At 38.8% G+C, this 19090-nt stretch overlaps 1 protein-coding gene across 1 annotated transcript in view; it reads left to right on the top strand.

Moving 5' to 3' along the window:
* The window catches only part of CSMD1 (CUB and Sushi multiple domains 1), a 2626220-nt gene that overhangs the window by 2265544 nt on the left and 341586 nt on the right, over positions 1-19090 (top strand). Inside the window, exon 49 of the mRNA XM_085610820.1 lies at positions 954-1142. Within this exon, the coding sequence (XP_085466946.1) occupies positions 954-1142 (189 nt within the window). The remainder of the gene's footprint in view (positions 1-953; positions 1143-19090) is intronic.

Genomic DNA, 19090 nt, shown 5'->3' with positions numbered 1-19090 from the left:
CCTGTACCTCCTCCAGAATTAGCAATTTCCCTCCTTCCTTTGAAAGAGACTCCACTAGGGGATGAAGACTACTCTCTGGGTCGTTGAAATTGACCACATCCCTTGTGGCTCCCACTACCTTCCCTATCTCCACAGACAGCACTTGAAATCGATTTAGGCTTAAATGTGCAGATCAGTCTTCCAGATTTTTTATCCCCTCAGGGCTGCCCCCACCTCCTAATTGATCTCTATACTTTTGTTTTTGTTGAGGCTCCGCCACTGCTGCTGACATGGGGTTATTCTTTAACACCAGAGTTTTCGGAAGCACCTTAAAATAAGTCCTAAGGGATGGTGTCACCTTAATCTTGTGCTCCAGAGAACCCCCTTTCGCCAGCTTGTATTGCATCTTAGTATTATTATTGCACCGTCTGCCCCAGGACTTCACCACCTTCACCTCCTCCTCCTTCTTCGCCCCTTGCTTTTTTACCAGACTTAGATGGAAAATCCACCATCTCCGGGAAGTCCTCCGCACCCCCTCTAACCACACTTCTCAGTAAGTATCTTGAGAAACCAGTAGGCAGTCCAAACACCTCACCAGCAATACAACCAGCACTACAACCACTATCAGCCCTCTCTGCTGCTCTTTTACCCTCATCCACTCACCGGCTCTTTCCATTAATTCCCTGCTCTTGGGCCGGTTGAAAAAAGGGGCAAACTGTACCTCTGTGCTTTCAGCACCCAAAGATTGCTCTGATCTACTCTTGTAGAACTTCAAGTTCTCACTTGAATTCCAGGAGTAGGCAAAGAGTGCATTGCTATTAAGAGAGTAAGTAACACCTGATCACAGCAGAATCTTTTTGAATTGCCCCTTTATTTTCTTCCCTGTTACAATTGTAACGTGTGCATCGTAAAATGTATTTTTAAATGTGTATTTTAGAAATATGTAACATGAAAAATCACCATTCTTTTTGTAGTGGTGAACTGTTCAGATCCAGGATTTGTGGAAAACGCCATCCGTCATGGACAGCAGAATTACCCGGAAAGCTTCAAGTATGGTATCAGTGTAATGTATCACTGTAAGAAAGGCTTCTACCTATTGGGCTCATCGGTGCTGACGTGTAAGGCTAACGGAATATGGGACAGGTCGATACCCAAGTGTCTGTGTACGTATACATCAGATTATTTACCTTATGCAAACTCATTATAAACTCATGTCAAATTTCTATATTTCCCATTATGAACTTGCCTGCTGCTCATGACGCTTGTGTGTCTTCAACAGTCTATTCACGCACATCTTAAAAATGTTCTTGCAAATGTCAACACTGCAATCAAATCTATTTACACTGTGATTGGAATGCGATCAAGTAAACCAATACTTTAGCCAGTTAGTAATCCATATTAAACACACAATGGCTTAATCATGATTCCTGCATTACTTCCAATTATAATTAGTATTTGCTCATCTCTTCACTGTTTATTGGCTTTTACTTAGTCTATGTTATCCTTTCTTCTTCTTTTCGTTGATATTTTCAACCCCTTCAAGAGGAACATGTTGACCCTGGTGTTATTCAGTCTTTTACCAGGAGGAAGTTTAAAGACTGGTCCTGTCCCCATTTTCATCCATTTCAGTACATGACGAGGGGTAATATGCGATTTTAAACAATAATACCAGGACACAAATTAAGTGGCAAATGTTAGAAAGACAACTCCCATTATTAGCTAGCCAAAACCTTTTTTCATTGAGTAAAACATTAAGTTGTGGACATCAGAATTGGGCAATATTGCTAGTTATTTTCTGTGACCAGCCATATGTGCACTTCAGGCCATAGGTTAGGTGAAAGTGAATAACACAAGCTTTATCCTGTACCACTCTCAGTGCACTACAGTACACGGTATCATGATAGTTATAATGTAGCCTAAATTAATGTGTTCAATCTGATGTTATCACTACTGTCCCATGTAAAGCCCATTTCGTACTTCCACTCCTCGTTGTACCTTATATCAATAAAGACAGACCAACACTCTTACTACCATACATTAATATTTTATTCACAACTACTGTATCCTTCACTCTCAAGCTATAGGTGACCCTTCCATTTTTGATCTCTGTACTGCAGCCAGTAACATTTTGAGTTCCACCAAATAAAATTCTGAGCTCTTTCCAAAAGTAATAACAATTTGCATGCACCTATTGTTATTTTAAGTCAAGGGGGATATTGATTACTATTTAGGCTGGAGCTTTCATTGACTGTAATGAAAACATGTTTCAAATATTGCACAGGTAACGATGCATCTTTCCAAAACATCATGCAGAAGAGTGAGAAAACATGTCAATTGTATATGATTCATGTTGGAGCAGGCCCTTTCTGCGGGATCACCCTAGATTTTTGCCTTCCGTTGCTGAACTTGTAAATTAAATGCTACTAGTGGGCTGCTGTACTCATTGTGCCATCCACCAAAGTAGCACTGTAAGCCATCTTGCAGCCTGCTACTGCAGCCTGTGGTGTAGTTTTAAACTGCCATTTTGACCTGGCAATATAAACATTTTGCCAGGCCTAAACCTTTCACGTTCATACTTATTAATCACCCCTAGGGTAAAACCAAATCACACTTCGGGGCGGGGCAGGGTATTTAAAAATTATAAAATGTGTTTTTAAGTTTCACATATCCTGACAGTGAAAAATTCCAAAAGTTTTCTTTCACTGTTGTAAGGCTATATCCCCGATAGACGAATACTGGGCTGCCTTAACATACTTAATACGGGGTAGCTTAATTTTAGGATTAGATAGAGAAATGCTTCTTCCACTCATTTGAATTGTAATTTAAAATCATCTTTAATGCTAAAGTCTGATTTTAAATTGATATATTTTAGAAAGTTGACATGTTTCTGCCTAAACTAAATGTGCCTTTATAGCAGTGTCCAGGGTCACATGACTGTGAATGATTCTCCTGTGGTATGTTGTTTATTCCTTTTGGATTTGGGGATAATATTGCCTTGGGTAAGGGGTAGGATTTTTCTCTCCTGAGCAGGATGTCCTAGAAGGCTGTACTATGCCCTTCCTGAGCTTCAAAAGGTAGCCTCAGTGATGAATTTTAACAGCTGCCTACCCTACCTGAAAATGCAGCCCACATGTACGCCTGCCTGTCTTTTCCCCCTAGATATAGTAGAGCCAAACCTAGTAAAGAGAAGCAGGTTAAAGAGGACAACCCAATTGTGAGAAAGTCATCCTTTTGGCCCTGATCCCTATCATTTTTATGCTTGGTACTGGTGGTAACTGACTCTGACTGTGCCCTGAGCTCTGCTTTCCAGACCCAGGGCTAGTGCTCTTAAATTTAGGATATGCAAATTATGTGTAATTATTATTGGGACTGACACCCTAGCTGTAACTTCCTGGTGTATAATAGGGCATGGAGGTTTAGAGGCCTAATAGACCTAATGCACTTGAGCGTGCACTACTGTGTTGCCTGCTGTCCTTTTAAAGGAAGCACTGCTTTTCAGGCTACCTTTAGAATACATTTATATGCAAATTCAACTATGGATTTAAAGCTACTTCCAAAGACTTAAGGTACCTTATTTTGGGATATGTCACCTCTAAAGGCTCCCATATGTGCCGCTTGGCATGAACATTATAAAGGATGTTTTATCAACCCTGGTGAGGACAAAACTCCTGTCAATTATGTGTTCCCCATTGTAATGAATGACTAGCTCCAGAGGCTAACATTGTAATATTGTATTAAACTATAAATATTAATAGGAGCCATACAAAATGTGCTTCAATGTATCAAATTATTAGTTGAGATAAATTCAACAATCTGCCACTACAAGATTTATAGTAATTATTACAGAGAAGAAGCTATTAAACGTTCTTTCAAGTGATCCAAAGTCCAGCTTTCTATCTGCTCTCTCCTGATTGGCCAGCCTCTTCCCAGACTGTGCCTGTGCTGCCTGATTAGGTGTGAAGTGCCCTGTCAGAGGACACAATAGGCTTCCTTTGGGCATAGAAGTATATGCTTCAAGGCAGATTGCAGTGAGGGAGTGATGGGTAGCGAAACTGGTCTTCAAAGGGAGAATGTCACCTTAGGACAGCACAGCCCACCACCATATCCTGGTTTTTCAGGCACACGGGAGCCTCAGTGATTAGATTAGCGAGAGGTTGGAACGGGAGTGTTTAGGAAAATTAGCCACACCAGTAGGTTGGGTTAGCCTCATCCAACTCTTCTGGAGAGATTTTACCCATGTTGGATTTTGAGAGAGTGAGGCTTTCTGGGACAATAATATGCCACACTTTGAAGGAAGCATTCATACACGTGGGTGGCACCCTAGTTCCCATTGGTCAGGGGTGCAGGTACTTCCCATTGGTCAGGGTAGCCCCCCTGCTTGACGCCTAGAAACTATGAATAAATATGGGAGAGCTGCAAAGCTCCTTAGACCTGCTGCCTGAAGTGACAAGAAGAAGAAGGGTGGCCCTGTTGACTCCTTGGCTTTTACCAAGAGGACTGCACTCATCAGGACTTACTGCACCTGCTTCTCACTGGAACTCAGCAACAGAAGAACTTTGCCTAACTCTGAAAGTCTGAGGAGTGGACTCCCTGCCAATGACAGGTTAACAGCCCCGACCTGCATCATCTCACCAAGAGTCCCCATCCTGGAGTGCGTCCTGTGGTCCTTTAATGATTTGGCCAGGCGCATTGTTGGAATTATAGTCCAGGCCTTCCAAGTACCATCTAAAGATTCCAGACCCTTGGATTTGAGTTTAGGACACTTTTGACCCCAAACAGGAACATTAGGAAGGAGTTGCAGAAGTGATGATGTTTTGAGCAAGTTTAAGGTGACTGAATCGACATCGAGAGTCGAGCCAGCTACCTTCAACTGCAACCCAGCCTGGATTTCAGGTTCATCCCGCTGAGAGCTCCAGACTTCCAGGATTTTATTGCAGAAAGTCAAGCTGGCGAACCTGCACCGAATCCAGCCTGACACCGTACCTTGCTCGACATCGAGGAAAAAAACTTCAGAAAAATGACTAAGTGTGAATGTAAAGTTTTGACCGAGGTCTCCATCACGGATAGCCTCAAACTTTGACTTCATCCCAGTCAAGCACAACCAGATGTCCCAAAGTGGCGCTATATGTTTTTAAGGACTAGAAAGTATTTTTTTAAATAACTCATATCTTCAGTTCCCTACATTGGATTTTTGTTGTTTTGATGTTTACTTGTTCATAAAAATATAATCTATTTTATAAATTGGAGTTGGATTTTTATTGTGCATTGTTTTAGCTAATTATTATATTGGTGTACTCCTCCTGGACTTCAAGTGAATATTCAGACCCTTTGGGCTCCGTGCCACCGTAAGTGGGCTCCTTATGGCAAGGAAGCTCCAGTGACAATCTGTTTTTCACGTCATTGATGATTGTCTGCATCAACAATGACCACCACCTCTCCCACCAATATATTTGTTCAAAACAGTGACTGCCTGCATCAACTGTCAATCTGAAGCTCCAACGCCAACCGGTTCCTAATGCAGAAAACAGCCTCCTTGTGACCCCCGACAAATCACAGCTGTAGTCGAGGCTCTTTGCATGGACTTGGACTCTCAGAAGGTAAACTCCTCACCAGCGCAAACCTTGTCTGTGTTTCCGACTCTCGCCCCATCTCAGTTGTCTTGAATCTGGTATTTTGACCCTGTCTAGCATGAACAGATACCGGCAAGTGCTTTTGGGTGCTATTTTAAAACTCGTACTGTTAGGTCTATTGATTAGATTTGTTCCAATGTGGTGCCATTTTATCTAATAAAATTAACTTTATTGTTTCAAAGTGGTTTGGGATTTTTTCTAGTCATCTGTTTACTTTCTTACTGTTTGAGTGTTGCATAAATGCTTTACAAATTGGCTTTAAGTTATGCCTCAATGTTTTTGTGCCATGCTACCAGAGGGTTAAGCACATGTTTATTTAGTGCATTTTGTGCTTCACCCTGACAGGGACTATGGTTATTGGTAGAGTAGGGCTTTCACCCCACCCAACCAGTAACTCCATTTCTTACAATAAATATGTACATTTAGAATGTAAGAACTGACTGAAGATCAGGAGTTTTAAAAACATTTAAACAAGCTTCCCTCTACAACACATTCTATAAAGTGAATCAAATATTGGTACTGATGGCAATGTATACAAATACCTAATTTTACCTGTGATATGAAAAATACAATCAGATTTTGCTCCAATTGTGTTATTGTTTATTTCAGGACTTCTGAAGGCCACCTAGACAACATTATTACTCTATCATGCAAGAATTACCATCTTACAATTTTAATAAGTCTTCCTCCATTTCACAAATTGAGTCCATTAAAGGCAGGAGTTGGAAGTTTGTAGTGCCTCGAGTCCTCCTTAATTCAAATTTCTTGTAGTGTGAAAAAGTCCTCTGTTTGATCAGCAACAAGTTCACTCTTTACAGCCTTAACTAAGTTGGTTGCAAGACAGTTGAGTCAAAAAAAATCTAGCTTTATTTTTGCTTAGCGCAGTGTTACCTTTCTACTGTGTTTAATTTAGTGAGCATACCAAAAAATCTCAGCTTTGCTATTAATTGGAAATACTAGAAATCCAGACTGTATGCATATCCTGAGGATGTATGTCACAAATCAAACTATTATGGTTCTATAATTAACGTCACTTTGGCATGTGACATCATGAAGCTGAGAAAATCTATTTGTGGACAATCTAGATTAAAAAATGTTGTGTGATTGCTTTGTGTTAGTAAGCGAAGCACAACTCATAACTCAGATCAAAAAGCTTGGTGTAAGCACAACTAAACATAAAGATGACCAAAAAAAAGTAGTAATGATGCAGGCAGTCCTTCGATTTTATCTGCTTGCACTTTTTGGTTTAACGAAATGGACTTGTACCGCTGCATGAAAAAGTAGTCAAATGGGAATGAACATGAAAGGCTGAAGTATATTTGGAAAATACACTATTTGAGTAGGTTGTGTCTACTAGTAACTAAGGAAATAAAGTCCCTAAGGTACAGCTCCATCTCATGTGGGACCCGACTCCATGTTCATTCACAGAGGCCACCATCTTTCTTAACTTAGGCAATAGAAGCTGCCATAGTTCCTGATTTATGCAGAATCATTGTCAAGTCTGCCTTTTAGCTTAGATGTCACCAGACCATATCTTTCTAGGAACTGTGATAGTGCCAAGTTCTATGATTGATGACATAGCTACAAAATTTAATGCAACATTTGTCTGGGTCAAATGTCTGCTCCTCATCATGTCAAGGTTAATATAAATAATAACACATACATACATCTAACTAGAATAATGTAGTCTGAATTGATGTACTTTTGTATTGTATGAGTATAATTAAATGCCTAGGATGTATACCTTGATGCACATAATCTATACAAGACATTCCTAATCTTATGTCATAAATTCCAATTTCTAATAAGATTTAGAATATAAGGACTGCCATTTGACCACTTGTCAGGAGAGGTCCTTCACCCAGATTATCTCCCGTGATTCTACCAGAGGTGGTCACACCTGCTGCCAACACACTTCACAGATGATACATTTTGCCACAAGAATATACTAATAAAGCTAAGTCCTAGAGGAAGACTGACTGACTGCTAGCGAAGTGCGTGTTTGATGTTCGCGGAGAACACTGTCTTCAAGCCTTCACTGATAAAGGTAGTCTTTGTTGTCAACAAGGTATGAAGTGTGTCTTCTCTCCCTAAGAAACTCTAGATTGCAATTTACTTTGCCTTTCACGCTCTCATAGTATAGCACATAGAAGTAGGCATTAGGGTGTTAAGTTCAAGGAAATATTCAAAATTACAATTTCATAAATCAGGAAATGTTTATATCATTCTAAGTGTTTATAATGTGTTGTTGCAGTTTTTACGATATTCTATGTAGTTGTTTTAGATCTAGTGAGAAACAGATTGTCCCTGTAGTAATAAATACTTTCAAAGTAAAAGTGTTCATTCTTCTTATTACAGTGTGGGCCATACTTTGAAAACCACAAAAAGGTTTGTTGCTGGTTGATCCTTGCCCTTGATCCCTTAATGGGACTGTTAGTAATACAAAAGCAATAGTTCGATACAGCGCTTAATTTGTAGAAAAATAAGTGTCAGAGTTATCGTCAGGAGGGCACAGAAGCTTGCTCTACACATTGCCCCCGCCATGCTACCGATGATAGTAACCATTACACTTCTACAAGTGTGACAATTCAGACTATTCCAGGCCCCCAAAGCTACGGGAATGGCTTGAGTGACAGGTAATGGTAGTTTTGAGTATATATTGAATTAATAATTGAGTGTTGTTGTAGGCATCTCTAAATTAGCCAGATGGTGCTACCTTCTGGCAGACTGTCACATGTACCGATGTTGACAATTAATTATTGGTGCCTAGTGCTGCAAATCACCGGTACAAATTAAGCACTGTGTCTCTGTCAATTACCCGTTAAATAGCGTTTTGCAGAGCTAAAATAATTTGAACAATTTAAATAATTAAACCAAGTTCACCCGAGGGTAGGAAGGCACCCCTTGTAAAGTTACACCAACGTTGTAACATAAGAATTTTTTTTGAGTGTTTGCTCTGAAGTAATCTCTAGCTACATTGCTAATCTAGGCTAATATGTCTCTCGCCATACACATCCCTAATGTTAGAAATGTTTCATAATTTTTCTGAATAAAGTTAGTTTTCTTCAAGGTCTGCAGCCAGGTAAGCAAACATGCCAGAAATTAATCTTTATTGACTCAGGGAAGGAAAAGAAATATATGGTCAAGCACTGAAGATGTCCTAAATGTTAGCCCACTTTCCCAAAGGATATTGTTTCTTTACAAATTAACTTAAACTAAGTTGAGGTACTTTTTAAGAACAGAAAGAAATGCTCTCAAATGATTTGAGCATAAGTGTATTTTTCAGTTCATTCAAGTATAAGATTTACTAGTTTTTAACTCATTACATTTTCTCAAAGGGGGAGTTTTTTCTTTCTGTAGCTAGCATGTGGCATACAGTGACTTTAGCATTTTAATGAATTTTATGTTAAAATAGAAGTTTTGACTTTGAAATTTCTAGAAAAGCTTATTAACATATTTAACAGCTTCCCAAGACGATTGCTAGTAGAGATGGAACATAGAATGGACACATTTGTGAACTGTAGCAATTTCTTTTATGGTTCATTTATCACAATTTGTTAGTGATTATAGAAACATTATAGAATGGTCCAGAGACATTTAGTGGATGGTACTTAACTATTTCTCACAAAAGAAGATTGCAGTCATACACTATAAATAGTGTTAATTGTGGTTAGCTCAGTTACAGCTTGCCACTCATTGAGTGTAGTGCAATCACCGAAGGAGTTTGGTCCCCGTGGTCTATTTCAGGTGCCCATGGTACAATGGTTTCTCATATTTTGGTGTAGTTCCAACTCATTTCCCTATACTCTAGGCCTTCACTGTTTAGGAGGATCCAATAGAACCTTTTTAGCATTCGTAGTAGGTTTTCACCAGCATTTGTTCCAATTAAGAAGTGTGTCCTCACAGAGGCTTCTTTGAAGTAATAATTGTTAAATGTTTTGTGGATACTCAAATATTAATTACAATAAAGAGGGATTAAACTTTGGTGTCTTCATATTTTGAAAACAAAGAACATCTGAGCTGCCCAAAGTGACTATAAAACTAGTTCCCAGCTAAAGTTAGTAGTTTAGGGATGTCACTAAAACATTGTCTCTTCTTCCTTCTACTTTTTTTAGGTTTTGAGGTCTTTGGTCTAAAGATGCAGTGTTTAGAAGCATGTTTTAGGTCTTATTTAGTTATTTTATAAACTGTAGAGAATCTGGAAATATCAAAATCATATTTGATATTTTGGTTACATTTAGATGGTTTCATAAGAATCTTTCTTAATTTGTACCATCACATTTACCCACAGACAGGGAGTGGGTGAAATCCTTTGGTACATCAGCCCCCTTCTCTAGTGAGTCATTGTTGATTGCAAGTTAATTGCCAAACGACCCAAGCTTTAAACAATCAATGCAAGATGTAGGTATATGTGAAAAATATGTTGTCACCAAGCATCTGAGATAGTGGTGAAAACATAACACCGGACGTTTGGTAAAAATGGAATGCAGTGTCGCTTGGAATTCTGCTGAAAAAAGTTCCTACCAAGTTCAATAAAGATTGGAGAGATATTGTTTGTATTTGCAGTAATTCAGTTACGTATGACAAAAAGTTGTATGATGGTCTGTCTAGATCGATACTTGAGCTGAAGTGCTTCCCTGGAAGAGATCCTTGTCACTTGCTAGATGGTATGCTGAAAGCATCTTTATAATCTTCACAGTTATTAAAGAATGCTATTGACTCTGTAGTTCATTCTGGTGCAGTAAAAATGTATTTGGACCTCATATACCTCATTAGTGCAGAAAGCAAGCAATAATTAAAATTAAATAAAAAATTCATAAACACCGGAAAACACTGTTTCTGTTGGTTTTAATGGCGCGAAAATGTGTAACCGTTGATAACCACTGTTTTTTAAGGTATTGAAAAAACTGAAAAAGCCCCACCAGAATTTAACAAAAATAGAAACTGAAAACAGGAAAGGCTACTCATAGTTCATGTAGGCCCATTTTATTTTGCCTTGGTGTGCTTATCAAAACATACACTCAGGCCAAGAAAATAGAGTAAAATGCTACTCTGTGTTTCCCCTCGCAATTTAATATGCTCATAGTGTCTATTAAATATTTTTGGTCACATTCACTGATAGACACAATTATATCATCTAAATGCCAACAATATTGTCCTATACCTGGTCACAAATCTTTTGCTTGCCCTAAATTATTCAGTTTAAAAATAGATTAAAAAGAAAAAAAACGTAAAACTGCTGTCTCATATGATCCAAAATAAAGGAGTTACTAATTTGGCTCATTGTAAGATTTGTTGACAGATTTTACTGTGATATTATGTCAACTATTATTTATAATGCGTGTTGTGGCTGACAGAAAACAGCAGTTTTGAACCTATCTCAACTACTGAAAAATCTAAATTGAAAATGTTTCAATTCCAGAAGTATGAGACATTGAATTAAACATTACTAAGGTTGGTGGAGGGGGTGTGGCCAGCAGAGTGCCTCTGACACTACCGTTTTCCCTTCACACCACTTTCCTCTGCAGTCTCTCACTAAATGCCAGGGTCTATAGTGGAAATTTCCTTAAATATATAGTGATGTCAGGACATCATTTTAATCTTGCCTGAATCCCATTCGGTTCCAGCATATTGGTCAGGCCATGGAAGCTTAACTGAAGCAAAATGGAGATCAGCCTCACTTCATCTTCTACTGCAGCATCAAGCATTCCATCTCTGAATACTTTCCCTATAATCCTATTCCACTTCATCTTCTGCCTGTTCTTTGGTACAGAGGACCATCTTGGCCATTCCTTCCAATATAATGCTGGTCAGTAGATCTTGATACTAGTCAATTTAAATCTTTAGATGCAGTATGATCATGAAGACCACACAATAAAAGTCTGAGTCAATAACTTGAAATTAAAAAACAGACTGATATATAACAATCTCAAAACATAGTATTGAAATGCTAAATTACCAACGGAAGACCATAGCGTCGTACATCATTGGTCCTTAACAGCAAAGAGCATATAAGAAGTTCAGTGGCTGCAATAGAAAAGATAAGTAAAATAATTTGATGACTAGATGAATGGTTTTAATCCTTCTCCCCATACATGGAAAACATTTGCAACATCTTCTAAACCCTAAACTGAACTACGCATAGGGGAACCCTATTGAATCAAGGAAGCAAGAAAGGTGTCAGCATCAGAACCTCTGTAGAAGTTCTGTAGGTACGGAATCATGTATAGCATGAAGTCACACAAACAGAGATGACAAGAGAGGTCTGTACCGCTCCAAGTCTAAAGAGAATTTGACTAACTCCAAGGGGGGTTCACTAATTAAAATGCACAAAGAACTTTCGAGAAATTTGACCTCATACAAATCACAGTACCTTTCCAGTTCTCAGAAATAAGCTTTGTGCCTTGAACACTACTCCCATATGCCAGTCTCTGCTTCAAAAGCATCTTTGGGTTCCTCCCTTTGTCTGATAATACCAACTGGTAACACTCCCTTTGTTCTTCAATAAAACTATTCGACCTAGCCAGTTCTTCCTCACTCACAATCTCTGAAATACAATGTGCTTTTTACAAACTAATGAATGCATTTGGTCTGCACCCGCAGGGGAGAATGCATGCAGAAAACAACATTCATGTTCCAACTGTAAGCTTAAATCCCGCAATCATGCTAACTTAGCAATTTTCTTTAAATGCATGCTAATTCTACAACTACATATAACCTAATAAAATACATATTTAATAGGGAAATTAAAGCTATTTTACACTGTACTCTTGTATGAGGCATAATAAACTATTAAAGTGTTATTAAAGAAATTTATAAAGAAAGAATTGAACATACATATGATTTATTCTCACTAATCCCTGGTTTACCACCTTACAATCTACACTTATAGAAGAAGAATTTCAGCAATCCAACATTTTTTTAAAAGAAGAACAATAATAGGCATCACAAATATGTAAACAAAACACCCAGAAATGCACTTTCTATACTTTTAGTGCACCATATCTCACTAGTATTATTGCTTGACATGGGCAAATAAGGCCAAAGGTAAATATATGCATATATATATACATATATAAATATATATAAATATATATAGACTTGGAAAACGTAAAAGGAGGGAGCCAAAATTATGCTTCTCCAATCGACCAAGGAATCACAGATTACAATCATATCATTATCACATTAGACCAATAGACACCTAGTGATCTTGATCATCTTTCATCTAGACTCCTCTAGATGCTTCATATCATGATAATATTTGGGATGACCTTCTTCTAACTCTGTTCTCTTCCTCTTCATTACTTGTCTAACTTGTGCATGCTGCCGTTGCTTAAAGATCATGAATTGGAATATTGCACAAAGGGTGATTATCAAAAGAGATTTCAAAATTGCGCCCACAATTCCACTTCACAAACTTACAAACCATTGGCCTATCAAACCAAATCCATTTCCAGCGGCTTCTGAAGCACCTGTCACTTTTAACTCTTTCAAATCCTTCATCAACCTGTATATATTCTTAATATATTTCTCCAGGTCCTTACTTTCATCTGACATGTAAGTTCAGCATTGCTGAACTTTTATCATCCAACAGACTCCACCCTCTTTTGCAAGGAAAAACTCCCACCAAGTTGGTGCTGTAAAACCATAGACCTTATTACAATCATCTCAGTATTTACAAGTGAAAAGGAATTAGCCCTACTAGTAGCTATTTGTCCACTATTGTAGATAAACTTTACATTTTCAAATAATTTAGAATAACTCCCACAGATGGGATTAATGTACCACAAATATCACCTACTACTTCTGCTGCACTAACACCTTGTTTAGATCTGGATTTCTCTTCCCATACAGGATCATGAAACTATTCCACATAATAAATCTTTGGGAAAACTATGCCAAGATAACAGCTACCATGTCATCCATATGGCAATTTGAAATATGCATTCTGTCCACAAATAAAATAGACTCCTGGACACTCTCCTCAAGGAAACAAGATTTTTTCTCTCTCACTTCAAAAGTATGTTCACATTTCGCTCTCTCCTAGAAACAACAGATCTATATAACCTTGATTCACAAGTATCCACATTTTCCTTTGTGTTTCCAATCAAAAACGAAAGCAGGAAAATTTCTATTTTACTGACGTTCATTTTCTTCACTTCACCACTTGCGATTTTTATAATCCTTATCAGTTTCAGTTTGAGACTTTTGGTCTCTCCATCTATCCTCCATGAAATTCAAAAATGTTTTTTTGACATCTGACATCAAACAAGTTACATTATATCTATATATCTACGCACTTACGCAGTATCTAACAGCTAAAGAGATACAAAATATTTGCCTGCAATCTATGCACGTTTTAAAAAAGGTTCTTATTTGAATGTTTGATAAGGGAAGATTGTGGGAGAACTAAATCACAATTCAAAAAATAATATTGAAAACGGACTCTTCATAAAGTGTTGTTAATCCATGCAGGTCTGGAGCACCAGACGAGAATTTAATATTCAAGGGAAGATTTGATGAGACTGGATAAGCCTATCTCACCCAAATGTAAAAACAATGTGAATGCTGACAGGAAGTCATTAAAATGCCTGCACTGTAATTATAACCAAACGTACAGGAATCACTCCAAGAAACAGGCTAGGAAGTGGTTACTAATGCTATTAAACTGTCGGTGTATGACTAAACATAAATATGAGATCTGTGATATTCTAAAAGAAAAAAATCCAGATTCGTTATTTCTGACCTAGCTAAATGACAGCTCTGATCCTGATATCATGGACGCACTCCCAGAGGATTATGAGATTCAAAGGCAAGATAGAGAACAAAGAGGAGGGGATATCGCCATAATTCACAAATCCTTCTTGAAGTGTAGGGTAATGTAAGCAAACATAGAACACTGTGAAGCACTCCTCTTTAAACTCTCAGCGGCTGATGATATGACCATAGCAGGCTTCCTAATACACCGTCCACCAGGCCCAGCTAGCCAATTTATAGCAAGCTTAGGAGAAAAGACTGTTCAACCAGCCTTACGCTTTAGAAAGTTCTATATACTTGGCGATCTGAACATGCACTTCGATAACAAAGAGAATAAGGAAGCCCACTCCCTATGTATGGATCTTATGGCAATGAACCTTATCCAACAGGTGAAAACAACAACTCATCAAAAGGGCCATATTCTTGATCTCATATTTACTAACCAAAAGGAAATAGAAGTGGAAACACCATGGCCTATCCCTTGGACAGACCACTACCTAATCCCTTTCTCAATATCTATACCCAGCTTAAGGATAGAGGGTCCAGGTCCAAAAGTTACATACAGGAAATGGGCCGACTTTAATCCAAATTCCTTTTCATAGGCACTGGAAACAAATAAAGCAATTTTAGGTATGGATATAAACACTGCCAATACCCAATTTGAGGAATGGGTAACAGGTGCCATAGATGAGATAAAACCATAGAGTACTAGGGGTCCCAAGAGACAGAAGGCTACAGCACCATGGTATAATGAAACTCTTGCTAGAACAAAGAAAGAGTGTAAGAAGTTAGAGCGAAATTGGTGCAAAAACTTTTGCAACAAGGCCAAGGACTGTTATAAAAAATAACTAAAAAAGTATCATACATTAATTAAGGAAACAAGGTGTGAGTTTTACACGGAAAAAATAGAAAGAGCGAGGAGTTCCTCCAAAGAAATATTTTCTATATTAAAGTCACTCAAATCCTATGAAAATCATGAGGATGAAGAAACGCCCTCAGCAGAAAACTGCAATAAAATTGCTTTATACTTTGCAGAGAAGGTGGCTAAAATACATAGTGTTTTCCTAGCAGAAGCACACCAGGGGAGTAGCTTAAAACCTAGGATGGAGAAGAAATTCACAGGAGAAAGGCTCAATGAATTTAAAATGTTAGAACTAAATGAACTTAAAACGATTGACAAAGGAATTAAATCTGGATCCCCACGAGATCCTGCACGTCCGGAACAACTATTGATGGGAGCAGATCTTATCATGCCATACATCTCTGAGCTAGTTATAACCTCCTTCCAGAAGGGAGAAGTTCCTACTAGATGGAAACAAGTGATTGTTCATCCGTTGAAAAAAAAAAAACATCAATAGACCAAGCAGTTTTAGAAAATTTATTCCCAATCTCGCTGCTACCATTTGTCACAAAGATTGCGGAAAAATGAGTAAATAAACAGCTAACCAACCATATACAGAAAAATGACCTATTACACCCTTCCCAATCTGGCTTTTTTAAAAAAATACTTTTTTGTCCTCATCGCACCAAAGACGTTGGCAGATTTAACAAGCCGACTATTTTAGAACTGGGCGCCCCTCGGCTAACTGTTTTGTCTAGGCCATCATTGCCTTCCCCATGTTATTGGGGTCTGGTGTAATCATTGGACCCACTTTTGGCACCTTAATTTAACCAGGGATCAATCGAAGGTAACGTCCCCAGGTTAGTAATGGGGACCAGATGTTGTCAGGCATGTCCCCCCTGCTATCTTGATCTAGCTGTGCCATCCTCAGCGTGGCTTTTAACCAACTTTCTCTGTCCGGATGGGACGGATCTTTCCACCTAATGCAGATCTCCCTCCTGGCCAAAATTATAAGATATAACAATAAGCCTTTGTGAGACTGTATAGGTGACCCGTTTACTGGGTCATTTTTACCAACAATCACAAGATCGAGGTCGACCTCTATATCGATTTCAAAGATAGCTGATAGTGATTCCCCCACATTTTTCCAAAAAGAGCTTAACTCTGGACAGTCAAAAAAAATATGAATGTCATCCACATTATCTAGTTTACACCTAGGACAGGTTGGGGCGGGTACCAGGGCAAATTTGGCAATTTTGGCCGGGGTATAATATATGCCTGTTTAGCACAAAGAAGTGGTTCTTCTTTAAGTAGGCGGGCTTGATGTATCTGTGGAGTAACTTGAGGGAAGCTTCAAACGATTCTTCTATACCCCGTACAAGTGGAGTTGAGTTCCATACCGGTATTTGAAGATGAACCTCACTGTCCTCTGCTTCAAGGAGCCTTGTGTACCACAAAGAGATTTCTTTCTTTTTAGGCTGCGGGTCTTGTAGTAACTGAGGGTTCAAAGCGGGAGAAAATATTAAAATATTCCTCATCTCACCTAGTAAGAAGAGATATCCATTTAACTCCAGTAAAAGGTGTCTGGGCCGCAGAATGGTGAAATGAAAGGGGGTCGAAATATTCAGTTTATTTCTTGGAATGTAAACAGCCTGAGATGCCCAAGGAGACAGAGATTCATTTTTAAATATTTAGACCTGTCACCAGTACAGGTCTGTCTGTTGCAAGAAACCCATTTAAATCAAATAGAGGCACAGATCATCTTCTCTAAAATACCCTGGATACAATGCTTTTGCTACTCTCAACAATCAATAATTAATTGTGGGGTTGCAATTCTGGTAAAGAAAGGGGTTCCCTGCATGATCAAATCAGTCCAGACAGACCAAACAGGTAGATGGTTCATCGCACAGCTGTTTTTTGAGGGAGTAGAATTGACTTGTTCATCTTTCTACGGCCCTAATATAGACGATCCAACTTCTTTGGCTAGATTGCAAGATAAACTGATCAGGATGAATCCTCCCCTAGTAATAGGTGGGGATTTTAACATTAGGCTTGATCCCGTAAGGGATAGATCTAATTTGAGTCATGATAAAGGTAATCTGCGTTCTCGCAGGGTTATGAAAAATCTATTACTAAATCTAAATTTGGTAGATCTCTGGAGAGCTAAGATGGGGAGTGTGCAGGGCTTTACTTTCTACTGTAAAAGATATCATCACTCCTCCAGAATAGACTATGTTTTGATTAATAGGGAGAACTTAGATAATATTCTCAGTATATCGGTATTGCCTTCTCATTTATCCGACCATGCTCTCCTTCTGTTTTTATATTCTATAAATAATAACAGCCCACAATCAAGATGGACACTGAATAGAACAATGTTATTAGATCCAGGAATTATTCAGTCAATCAGAGACTCCTCTCTTGAATTTTTTAACATCAATGTAGGTTCCACATCTATCGAACTTGTGTGGGATGCCTACAAGGCCAGTTTCAGAGGGTCATTATATAGCTTATTAAGCTTCAAGAACAGAACTAAGGCCCTGGAACTCCAAACCTTGGAGAATAGGATATCTGAATTCGAAGCGGAAAGGAGGCTTATCAATCTGGAGGATATTGGGAAATCAACATTGATAGGGAAGAGATCAGAGGAGGCTGGGCAGGATCTTAGGACCGTCCTGGACTTGAAATGTAAGGCCCAGTGGCAAGTCAGTAATATGGAAGATTTCGAATAAGGCGAAAGAGCTGGATCCCTACTGGCCTGGAAAGCGAGGATAGACTGGGCCAAAAATTACATAAATGAACTTCTCATAGACAATGGCGGGACTAAATCTAGTAAACCAGAAGAGATGCAGAAATGTCTTCTGTCTCGCTTCTCAAATCTATATAAGGAGAACATAGATCCCTCTCACGACCTGATATTGTCGTGGTTAAGTGATAAGAATTTGTCTGTTCTCACTGATACCTCCAAAGACGCCAAAGACGCCCCATATCCATTGAGGAGATAAGAGACCAAATAAAGAGATAAAAAATTAAAAAAGCTGCTGGCTTCGATGCCCTCCCTAATGAAGTGTATAAATTACTACTTAACAAACTTCTACGTATACTCCACACTTTATTCAATTCAGTTTATAGCTCTATAGGGGTAATCCCCAGCTCCTGGAGGGAGGCCACGATTGTCTTAATATTGAAGCCAGGAAAAGACCCTTTGATGGCTGACTCCTATCATCCAATCTCCCTGCTGAATGCTGACTATAAGATCTTTATAGGCATTCTGGCAGGGAGATTGGCAAAATTGGCACCAAACCTGATCAACGCCGACCAGAAAGGCTTTATGGTAGGGAGAATAATCGAGGAACAAACCCAACTTTTGATAGGAAATATTGAGCTAGCTGAGACAAGGTCGGATTCCCTGGCGGTAGTGGCCTTGGATGCCGCCAAGGCTTTCGATCGTGTGTGTTGGAGATATCTTTGGGGGGGTCTTGGAGGCCATGGGTATTGGCCCCATCTTCGTGAAGATCTTAAAGAATTGTTATAAAGGGGCTATGGCGAAGATCTTATTGAATGGTTCTCTGACCCCCTGCTTTGACATCCAGAGAGGGACAAGACAGGGATGCCCCCTATACCCTCTTTTATTTAATATATATATTGAAACCCTAGCGCAGGCAGAAAGATTGGATGGTACCATTACTCCAATTAGATTGCAGAATTATCAGTGCAAAATAGCACTCTATGCCGATGATGTTATTGTGTATACTAGTGATCCCGATTCTACCATTCCGCGGCTTGAAAACACGTTGAAGGAGTTTGGTTTGATCTCAGGATATCTTGCTAACTTGGCTAAAACCGAAGTTATGTGTTGGAATATAGCTTATAGAGGTGGCCC

The sequence above is a fragment of the Triturus cristatus genome, chromosome 6 (assembly GCF_964204655.1).
Source record: "Triturus cristatus chromosome 6, aTriCri1.1, whole genome shotgun sequence".
NCBI lineage: Eukaryota > Metazoa > Chordata > Amphibia > Caudata > Salamandridae > Triturus > Triturus cristatus.
Note: the sequence above shows the minus strand (reverse complement) of the source record. Positions and strands in the feature narration are given on the sequence as shown.